At 57.1% G+C, this 10754-nt stretch overlaps 3 protein-coding genes across 3 annotated transcripts; 2 read left to right on the top strand and 1 right to left on the bottom strand.

Annotated features, from left to right (window-relative positions):
* Positions 1-360: 360 nt before the first annotated feature.
* J4E88_006825 (uncharacterized protein) lies at positions 361-2322 on the bottom strand (the record flags this gene model as incomplete). The annotated part of the gene is made up of 3 exons (XM_049400447.1): positions 361-1803; positions 1934-2236; positions 2287-2322. 3 exons carry the CDS (start codon positions 2320-2322, stop codon positions 361-363), a joined length of 1782 nt encoding a protein of 593 aa, XP_049254066.1.
* A 174-nt stretch (positions 2323-2496) lies between these two features.
* Positions 2497-5211, top strand: J4E88_006824 (uncharacterized protein; the record flags this gene model as incomplete). Its single annotated transcript, XM_049400446.1, has 1 exon — positions 2497-5211. The coding sequence occupies one exon, from the start codon at positions 2497-2499 to the stop codon at positions 5209-5211; it is 2715 nt and encodes a 904-aa protein (XP_049254065.1).
* A 453-nt stretch (positions 5212-5664) lies between these two features.
* Positions 5665-10533, top strand: J4E88_006823 (uncharacterized protein; the record flags this gene model as incomplete). Its single annotated transcript, XM_049400445.1, has 7 exons — positions 5665-5739; positions 5825-5924; positions 5985-6356; positions 7009-7797; positions 7859-8702; positions 8885-10231; positions 10392-10533. The coding sequence occupies 7 exons, from the start codon at positions 5665-5667 to the stop codon at positions 10531-10533; spliced, it is 3669 nt and encodes a 1222-aa protein (XP_049254064.1).
* Between the last annotated feature and the right edge of the window lie 221 nt (positions 10534-10754).

Below are 10754 nucleotides of genomic sequence, written 5' to 3'. Positions count from 1 at the left end.
GTGCTGCGGGAGCGCGCCACATTGCACGTGCTGCCGCGTTTGCCTTCCGAGCCACCACTACTCCTACCAACGACTGCCGGCCCAACAAACATCAATGACCCGCCGGCGTCGGGAAGCCTCGCTTGAATGGCCTCGTGATCAAGCATGCTCCAGCATGGTGACCAACCAGAGACCAACCCACCGGTATTGCGGGGACCTTGTTATCCACTGTTCCCCTTCGGAGCATTGTCCATGCCGGCACTCGAGTCTACTTACTCGTGAAACAACACAACCGCCAGAGGTGCCACTCCAAGGCCACTGCATCGGGTGCTGCCGAGCATGTCACTGGCCATGGTGCCGTCTGCCAAGCGAGTGATACGCTCAAAGCGTACCCCATCCGAAGACACTCTGCCCGAATTTTGTAATGGCCAGATATTGCAATCCCCACAGGCCAAGATCGATAGTCAGCTCCAGTGCACCACAGAGCGCTACGCGTGAGAGCTGGGTGCCAATGTTCCGCCAGCCCACACCCTCACCGAGACCCAACCCACCCACAATGCGGTACGACCCTGCATGCCCTTCTTGCCTGGCTACAAAATGTGAGGCAATCGCTCGCAAAGTGGCCATCCTCAATGGGAGCATGACAAGGCCGACAAGCTGGGCTCTGACCATTGCACTGATCATCTGCGCCGGCTCACACGAGAGTTGCGTGACGCGGTGGTATCCATGACCGTCCATTGAGCGGGCTCGGTTACTTGGCCCGGCAGCTGCGTCGTCTTGCAACGAATCCGAGCCTTCTGCGACGTGCGTGTGCGTGGAAAGTATCCTAGGCGGGAGACGGACTTCCATCTCTACGATTCCTTCCCTCGACGTTATGCGTATCCGGGGACCGTTCTCGTTCTGCTCCGATTGTGTCGGCGACCCTGGCGGGGTGGTAGATCGCACCAGGTCCTCAAATGCATCGATCGGAACGGCAATGACATCTGCATCGAGCGGCTCTGCGGAAGGGTGATCTGTCGAGTGCAGGACGGGGAGATTGAGTGGGGTAGCGCCGGTAACCTGAGTGCCACCAACTTGTAGCGTCTGGATCTCGCTCGAGGCGATTGCGGGTGCAAGCTCCATTGCCCGCTTTCTTTGTGCGCTCAGAGGGGACACCGGCCGGGCCCACCCAAGCACTGCGAGCAGGCTGTGAACGGCGTCCCGAATCAGGGGCGGTGACTCCCGTCGCAGCCCGAGAACAGCCAAGGCCCGGTCCTTTCCACTGGCGTCCCGGCTGGGAATGTCGGGCTCGTCAGGACGGATCATGGCCGTCTCGACAGCTTCGTAGACGCAGGCGTAGACCCAGCGCTCGATGGAGTGCTCAGCACACAGGAGGATGGCGGGCGAGGTCAAGATTGCACCGATGCAGTCCGCCATGGACTCAGACGCATTGCAGTGCAGAGAGAACGGCAGAGGCGACGAGTCTGAGAGGGGATTGAGGGACCGCCAGGCTGGCAGCAGTGGGCGGGCGGGCACTAGTCCAAGGCGTTGCAACGCAGCGTGGTAGAAGAAGGGATAGCACAGCATCTCGAGGCCCAGGCGAAGGCTAGACCTGAGGGCTCTCCTGGCGTGGCGGAAGAAGTTGCGTGTCCTTGCGGTTGCGCGTGTGGCATAGAGCAAGCGCTCGACAGGCTGATAGACAAAGGTGCTGTAGACAATAGCTTGGATGTGCATGGTCGCAAACACGCGCGCGGCAAAGCCGGCATAGACAATGGGGGCGCCAGAGAGGGCACGCTCGGCGGCGGCGATTTGGGCAAAGGTGAGGGCATGGGGATAGTGGAACGTCTGCGCCGGTTAGTGGATGCACGAGAGGGCGGCGGCAGGAACGTGCCAGAATCCTCTCCCTGAGAGTGCCTATCCACCAGGTGCACAGGTTCTCGGTGAGCGTGGTCGCCAGTGCAATGGCATTCCCAACGGTGTCCTCGGCTTCCAGCAGCTCGAGGCGGTCGTGGCTGGCGCGCGGGAAGGCTCCCGCCGGGGCGTGTCGCCGCTCGACGACGCCGACCGAGGCCAGCACATCGTTCTGGGCGCCTCGCAGCTTCTTGCCGTACTGGTGGGAGCGCGGGTTGATGGGGCTGCCGCGCTCGTCGTAGAGCTGGACGTAGCTGTTGGCGGTCGCCTCGTGGTAGCGCGGCGGGACGTCAGCCTGCGCCGACTCGAGCTGGACGTACGCGGCCGACTGCGATGCGGCCTGCGTGGGCGCAAAGGCCGAGCGCCCCTAGCACCGTGTTAGCCATCATGTGCGCGCGGCGCTGGCGGGGTCCGTACAAAGGCCATCTTGTCCAGGTAGGCTTGGCGGCCCATGGTGGTGGTGGTGGTGGTGGTGGTGGTGGCACGGTGCGTGTGCGGGAGACGCGCCGCCACACGTCAGCGCGCGGTAGGGCCGCCTTATCGATAAACTTTTTTCCTGCGCCCTCAGCTCGCCCAGCACACGCTTCCCGCTGCCGCTGCCTCTGCCTCTGCACCACACGGCCCATCATGTCGGCGCAACGAGCTGCCGTCAAGACCACATACAGCGTCGCTCGCACCCTGCAGCCCATCTACGCGGGCGGCAGCCTGGCCCTCAGCGAAGACGGGCGCATCTTGGCCGCCAGCTTGGGCGAGGATGTCCTTCTGTCCGACCTCACCAACGGCCAGGAGCTGGCAAGGGTCGAGGGCGACGGCGAGGCCATCACGGCCCTGGTGCTGACGCCAGCTGCATCCCACCTCGTCGTGTGCTCGCGGTCGCTGTCGATGCGCTTCTTCGCCCTCCACCCCCCGGCCACGGACGACGACACCATCGAGCTCGAGCTTCTGCGCACACTGCGGCCCCACACATCGCCCGTAGTCACCCTGGCCACAGACCGCAGCGGCACGCTGGTTGCAACCGGAGGCGCAGACGGCGTCGTCAAGATCTGGGACATTGTCGGCGGCTACACGACGCACGCTTTCCACGGCCACGGCGGCGTCGTCTCGGCGCTGCACTTCTTCGAGGTAGAGGTGGCGGAGCGCCCAGACGCCCCCGACAACAACAGGAAGAGGAAGAGGAAGTCGCGCCCAGACGCTGCCGAGCTGGAGCACGCCCAGGGCGAGAGCCAGATGCAGTTCCGCCTGGCCTCTGGTGCCGAAGACGGCCGGATACGCGTCTGGGACCTGCACAAGCGCAAGAGCGCCGCCGTGCTCGACTCGCACGTCTCCGTCGTGCGCTCGCTACAGTACTCGCCGCACGAAAAGGCCCTCGTGTCTGCCAGCCGAGACAAGACGCTGATTGTCTGGGACTCGCACACGTGGAAGGCGCAGCGCACCATTGCTGCTCTCGAAGGCATCGAGAGCGCAGGCTTCCTCCCCGACGGCAACACGCTGTATTCGGGTGGAGAGAACGGCCGACTGCGCCTCTGGTCCGCGTCCAGCGGCAGAGAGCTCACCCGAGAGCAAGCGCCTGGAACCGAGACGGACGAGATTGTCAACATTCTCTGCTATCCTTCGTTACCCTACTTGGTCTCGGTCCATGCCGACCAAGTGCTCAACTTCTACACCCTCAGACCAGCCGAGTCGCTCGGCGTGCAGGACACCATCGACCCGCTCCCCATATTCCGCCGCGTCTCGGGAACGCACGACGAGGTCATCGACATTGCCTACGTTGGCAGAGACAAGTCGCTACTGGCGCTCAACACCAACTCGGAGGACATCCGCATCATCACGTTGAACGAGTCTGACGGAGACGACGCAACCCAGGGCAGATACTTCGGTGCGGATGTCGGCTTGCTCAAAGGACATGAGGACATCGTCATCTGTCTGGACGTAGACTGGTCAGGCCACTGGCTTGCTACAGGTGCCAAAGACAATACGGCGCGGTTATGGCGAATCGATCCCGCAAACGAATCCTACACTTGCGCCGCAGTCCTCACTGGCCACGCCGAGTCGCTCGGCGCGATTGCATTGCCGCATACAATACCTCAGGAATCGTCAGCCGCCTTTACCGACCCCCTCTCGCATCCTCCCGCATACGTCGTGACCGGATCGCAAGACAGGACCGTCAAGCGGTGGGATACTACCAAAGAGATGAAGGGCAAACTGCGAGCCAAGTACACCCGCAAAGCACACGACAGAGACATCAACGCCATCGACATCGACCCCTCTGGCAGTCTCTTCGCATCCGCATCGCAGGATCGCACCGTCAAGATTTATTCCGCCGCAGAGGGAGAGGCCATCGGTGTCCTTCGGGGCCACAAACGCGGCGTATGGTCGGTCAAGTTCGCACCCAAGGCGTCGCAGGCGCCAAACTCGGGAAACAAGGGCCTGATCGCAACAGGCAGCGGCGACAAAACCGTCAAGATATGGAGCCTAGCAGACTACAGCTGTTTGCTCACCCTGGAAGGCCACTCCAACAGTGTTTTGAAGCTGTCGTGGTTGCCCTACCGGCCCGTCGATGCACGAGACAAGCGCGGTCCGCAAGTAGCCTCTGCAGCTGGTGATGGGCTTGTCAAGATTTGGGACTCACTCTCGGGCGAGGCCATGACCACACTCGATAACCACACCGACCGTGTCTGGGCGCTCGCCGCACATCCAACAACAGGCGCCTTGGTTTCTGGTGGTGGAGACAGTGTCATCACGTTCTGGGAGGATACAACAAGCTCCACGCTGGAAGCTGCGACGACTGCAGAGACAGAACGCGTCGAACTCGATCAGAAACTACAAAACTACACGTATGCCGGCAACTACCGCGAAGCCATCGTACTCGCCCTCCAAATGGACCAGCCAGCCCGCCTCTTCTCCCTCTTCAAGTCGGTAGTAGAGACTGAGCACCCAGATGCAGACAGCCTTTCAGGTCTCCATACCGTTGACGAAGTACTCGCCTCTTTGGCAGACGAGCAGCTGTACAAACTGCTCATCCGCCTCCGTGACTGGAACACCAACGTCCGCACCGCGCCGATCGCTCAAAAAATCCTATGGGCTGTGGTCAAGTCCTACCCTGCTTCTCGGCTAGCCAGTCTGAGGCCGCAGGGGAAAGTAGGGGCGAAGGGCAGTTTGAAGGACGTGCTGGATGCTATCAAGGTGTACTCTGAGAGACACTACAAGCGGGTAGAGGAGTTGGTAGACGAGAGCTACTTGCTGGACTTTACTCTGAAGGAAATGGATGAAGTAGCTGGGGAGGTAAAGGCCATTACGAATGGCACATCGCAGCTGGAGAGGGACATTGTAATGGTTGATTGAAGGCACTCCGAGGAGATCCTGTTCAGTGATGAGTTCAAGGCGAGTAGCTGTGTTATAGGCGCAGGGTAGATACCAAAGTTTGTCATTATCGAACTACGTGTCCGGCTGTTGCACTTGCTTTGCGTGACACCGAAGATGATGGTCGCCAGCGCATCCTCCAGCCCTCAGTCGCAGGGAATATTCGGCGTAAAGCAACAGCTCCTCGGATCTTGCATATTCTTTGACAGTGACCAGCATCTCTTGGAGCTGCCAAATCGGTGTAAGTAGATGACGGCCTGCGAATAGATGGATCGCCGTCTGTGCCTCGGTTATTCTGACCGGCTATGAGATCACCGGTCCCGACTCCTCACCCAGCACCTACATACATAGGGCATGGTGCCAGGAACAAAGTCGCACCCCCTGTCTTATCCCCACAACAGCTCCCACAGACTCGCTCTCTAAGGAAAGCCGGTCATGTCTCAGCCGAAGATTACATTCTACGTGGACATTGTGAGCCCGTTTGCCTACATTGCTTTCCACGTCCTCAAGGTGAGTTTGTCTGGGTGGTGGTATAGGTTGAAGCACGTTTGAGACGTAGAGGTGTAATGCGGTGCTAATCGAAGCGTTTGTGCAGAATTCAAAGGCCTTCAAACAGGTCGAGGTGCAATATGTGCCGATCCTGCTTGGGGGTTTGATGAAGGTCTGTGGGAACACACCGCCGCTGAACATTAAGAGTATGTCAAGTTTTGTTCTCAGACTTGCCACTGTCTACCCTGACCTCTAACATCATACAGACAAAGACAAGTGGATCAATACGGAGCGCCAGCGCTTGTCGAAACAGTTCAACGTGCCCATCCTGCAAGATGCTCCGCCTGGCTTCCCTGTCAGCACATTGCCCATCCAGCGCGCCCTGGTATCTCTCTCGCTCTCTCACCCACAAAAGCTTGAACGCGCAATAGAGCTCTGCTACGAAAATTTCTGGGCGCACTGGAACGACCCGACTAAGCCGGAGAATCTGCAGGCTATCCTTGGGACTGTTTTGGGCAGTGACGAAGAGGCGCAAAAGGTGATCGCGAGGACGAAGACCGATGAGGTGAAGCAGGCTCTGGGCGGAAACACTACCAAGGCGTTTGAAGACGGCGCCTTTGGGCTGCCATGGTTTGTCGGTAAGCGCAGAATTGGTGCTATGTCGGATAATCAGAAAGTGTTTGTTGACAATGTGCGACAGCTACCAACGCGAGAGGAGAGACCGAGGGGTACTGGGGCGTCGATCACATGGGTCAGCTATGTGACCATTTGGGTCTGGAGAGGCCGCCTAGCAAGGAATGGCGCTCATTGCTGTAAGAAAAGCTTTACCATCGGCCGACACGACCATGCATACAGTCCCGGATTATGTATTCCACGACGAATTCCAGCCGACCACAGCGACTGTCTCCCATTGACCATGCTAGCTGTAACGAGATGCTCGTGACAATTTCAGAGCTGACAGGGGCTATGGTATTGGGGATTCGCGCTCCTTTCACTTTAAACTGCTGTCTCTAGGCCACCACCTGGTAACATCAGGGTTGACACAGCAACGAAATCTCAGTGGGCCATAATTACGCCTTCCTGGCTTGGCCCTGCGCAATATACAAGTGTGAGTCCTCCGCCTGAGCGCGAGTTGTCGTTGAAGTTTCGTTCTCTACTCGTCATTCATCCTACGTCAGAAAGCACAGGTCTCCATGTGATTTTTCCTCTGGTGCACTTGCAAGTCTGCCCCACAAGCTTAATCTGCCGCCATCAGTCCTCCTCCCCGTCTTTACTGTCGCCGGTATTCAGTTCCTCGGCTGCAGATCCAGTCTACTGAAGAAATGGATTACTACCGACAAAATGAACTCCCCGAGACGGTCAAGCGTTACAAGACCTACACCGACCAATTCCAAGCGTGGTTGCTCCAGACAGCCTTCCAACGTGGCGTGGAGATTGCAAATGTGGTTGCAGACCAGGCTAAGAAGAAAAAGAACAAGAAGGGCTACAGAATACCGCTACAGAAACAGGAGCAGCTCGTCAACGCCATAGCCGCCACGAGCGTTCCGCTCGCGGACACCAGTGGTATCGACGACCTGGGAGACGCTATCCGGTCAAGGAAGGAGGTAACACAATATCACAAACACAATAACACGGCGGACCTAGGTCATGAATACTTCAATGGCAGCTTAGAAGCGCTCATGGCGGTGCTGAAGGATCTTGTCCCCGGTATCAATAAGGCTCGAAACGGCAAGACTGACACGCCTACCCTTGTCTTCATCCAGTTTTCCGCCGAGTCCAACAAAAGCCAAGACGAACAGGACGATTTACTTGAGAAGATGCGGAAGCGGGACCAGGTTGACATGGATGATGGCAGCCAGCAGCAGCAGCCTCTGACTTCCAAGACGAAGACGAAGGCGCCGATACCAGAGGAGAACCTGCTGACTGCAGAGGAAGAACAGTTGCGCCGTGACTTTCTTGTACTCTGCTTCCTTTACAAGTTCAACCGCATACGGGCTGTCATCTACGAGGTGTGGGTCGCTTACCATGAGGGCCATGTCAATGCGATGACCGCAGCGCTAGTGACCGACCTCGCCCAGGGTAAGTGTCTCTGTACAAATTGCATGTGAAGTAGATACTGACTTCGTCCACCTGCGTTTAGATCATTTGCACCAGAACGTCAAGGCACTGATGGAGGAGCTCGATTTGCTACCAGGAGACCTGGCCACACTCATCCGTCAGCTTTTCGATACGATCAAAGCAGCTCCCAACACTGGAGCACAGAACGCAGCAATACCGCTCACTGAAAAGGCACTGCGTCACCTGTTTTGTCTGGATGATGCTGCCGTCTTGATCAAGAGCTACGTCACGAATAAGCGCCCGATGAAGGACAGTATTGGCAACGACATCCAGGAGCACCCTCTCATGATATTTTTGAGGTTCTTCGACGTTATTCGCAAGGGCAACCTCAAGCTTCCAAAGTGGGATCACTTTACCGCAGAGATGCTGTTGCATCAGAGTACATCACAAGACTACCTACCCTTCGGCCTTGCCATTGTTCTCGACATCCAAGAGGCAGTGCGCGACGACTGTCGTCGGATGCTACGCGACCTCACCGAGCACGGCTTAGACATCGCCAGATGTATCCGTTGTCATGTCGACTACGAAGACCGCATGTGGGCCAAGGGAACAAAGCCTGACTACATGTGCAAAGAAGAGATCAAGTTCAGTACCCTCCTGTTGAAGCCTCTAGACAGGCTGTTGGACTGGCTGCAAGATGTTCTGAATTCGCGAGAAGTGCCGATGGCTGCTAGCGTCTTCATCACCGTTCATTCGACGCTCGCGGGACTTTCAATGTGGCACTACAACCAGATCTACCACCATACTACCATTGCCAAGATACAGTGGTTCATCAATGGCCTCGCTCACCTCTACAACGCCGCCTGCCAAATCGGCGGTCTGAACATCCAGTGGCCAGACCTCGACTATCTGATCAAGATGCATGGGTAAGATTTTCAGCGTATGAACTACATGTGAGACACGCACTGATTCTGTGCTCAACGCTTAGGACAAGAGCTTTGTTTCACGGCGATCCACCGACCCACCCTAACGACTTTCTCAATCGCTATCTCCTCTCGGGTAGCACCAGTAGCCGCGCTATGGCCACGGACTTCCGCCACACTTCCAGGTACCTCCCTCGGGTGTCGAAACAAGTTGGAGTGAAACGCGGTTTACGGAGTGATTTGCCATTGGAGGCTAAGATTTCCGATTACTATGGCCCGAACCCGGACAATAACCGTTGGCTGAGGCGTCATGCAGTCTTCAACCATCTCTACCGACGGAAAGAGACTGTTGGAGGCGCATCAGACGATGACTGTAAACAGGCTAGGCGGATCTCAGAGGACTTGCGAGACACGTTTGCCGATCTAGCAACCAAGATCACGCCCTCGAAGCCAAGGCGAAAAGGCAAGGACAAGGCCAGGGTACGCAAACCCGATTTCGACAAGCAGGATGAGACACATGCCAACCTGCTAGGTACCATGAGGTCAGAACTGCAGGAGAACGAAGTACACAGTAACTTTGACTTCCTCTCCTTCTATCGTCGCGCCTTCGGCCTCGTTCTACGCCTTCGCGAGGAAGTTCTCATGAGCGACGATGTACGGCGCTCCCGGGCTGAAGACATCAATGCAAATCCCGAGCCCCACAATTTCCAACTGATAACAGATCTCTTCCGCGATCTTCGAATTGAGCCCAAGACTAAGAAAGAAGAAGAGGCCGAAGCTAAAGAGGGTGCTGGACAGCAGCTCTCAGCCAAAGTCGTACCGTTGAGGCAGATTCGACGTGTCGCTGAGATGATGCATGACTTGACCCTTGCCAAGGGCGATGTGGAGTTGAGGCGCGCCAAGTTACGGGTCAAGGGGGATTGGGAGAGTCTCAAGGCTTCGTATGCTGCTGAAGAAGCTGAGAAAGAGGCTTCTGGTGTCGAAGAGAGCGTTCCACAGGCAGAATCCGAAGACGAAGTGGTGACTGAGGTTTCCGATGCTTTAGATGGCCTTGCGCCTCCGCTGAGCATCGTCAACGGCACCAAGCGCACGTTCGAGGCAGATCGAGACTCAGAAGATGGTGGGACGTATACGCTGGGGTCTCAGATCTTGGGACAAAAGCATACACAGTGCGACACGAAAAACTGGTCAGACGAGCCTGATAGTCTAGAAGTCCTTGATGTCGCTATCGATACCCAGGATATGGAGGCCCTGTCACGCTTCGAGGACAAGAGAAATGACATCAGGCGCAAATGCGAAGCGGGCGTTGACTCCGCGAACCGCCCAGTTCACTTGCTCAACTCAGGCGGTTGGAACGGCGCATGTGTAGAAGTCGCTGCGGACGAACACATCCCCACTTCCATTGCGCCCGAAGCAGACCAGCGCCATTCCTTGGGCGCGCAAATCAGTCAGGTCATGGGCACTGCTGCCGCAATCTCACTCGCAGCACCCATCAACGATGACAACAAACACAGCGGCACAAGATCTATAGGGTGCGTTTCATTAGCTACGGCGACCAGGAACAAGCCAAAAGGAATATACCACCGCATCACATATTCCAGCACTACGTCTCGCAAATCCCGTATCACGGCCATCTTTCCTTCGTCATCGTCTAGGAACACCAAGCTTCTAGCGCTAACCCAGCCGCGAAAGGGCTCATTCCACCGTCTCTCTGGTACCGCTAGGAAGCATTGCATCGCCTTTCACTGCTACACGCGATGCGCTATGGCTCGTGCCCTACATGGCCAGCAGACTCGTCTGCAGCGACGAATGGCGATTGCCGTTACGGAGCTGAGGAAGAAGGTCAGGAGGGATTCGGCCGGTAAGTTTTGACGGTATGAAGTGCATTTGAGATATATACTGACTTCGTATCTCCACCTCTGCAGAGTTGGAAAGAGTCTGGTCGAGCGTTAGGGATATGGAAATTGGCAGGGTTTGGGAGACGGAGAGTGATGTGAGTTTGGACTGAGGGGGAAGGAGAGTGCTTGGTAAAGAGGGATCCACGAACAACGAGTT

Source organism: Alternaria novae-zelandiae (genome assembly GCF_023758075.1).
Source record: "Alternaria novae-zelandiae strain BMP 2774 chromosome Unknown scaffold_13, whole genome shotgun sequence".
Lineage (NCBI taxonomy): Eukaryota > Fungi > Ascomycota > Dothideomycetes > Pleosporales > Pleosporaceae > Alternaria > Alternaria novae-zelandiae.
Note: the sequence above shows the minus strand (reverse complement) of the source record. Positions and strands in the feature narration are given on the sequence as shown.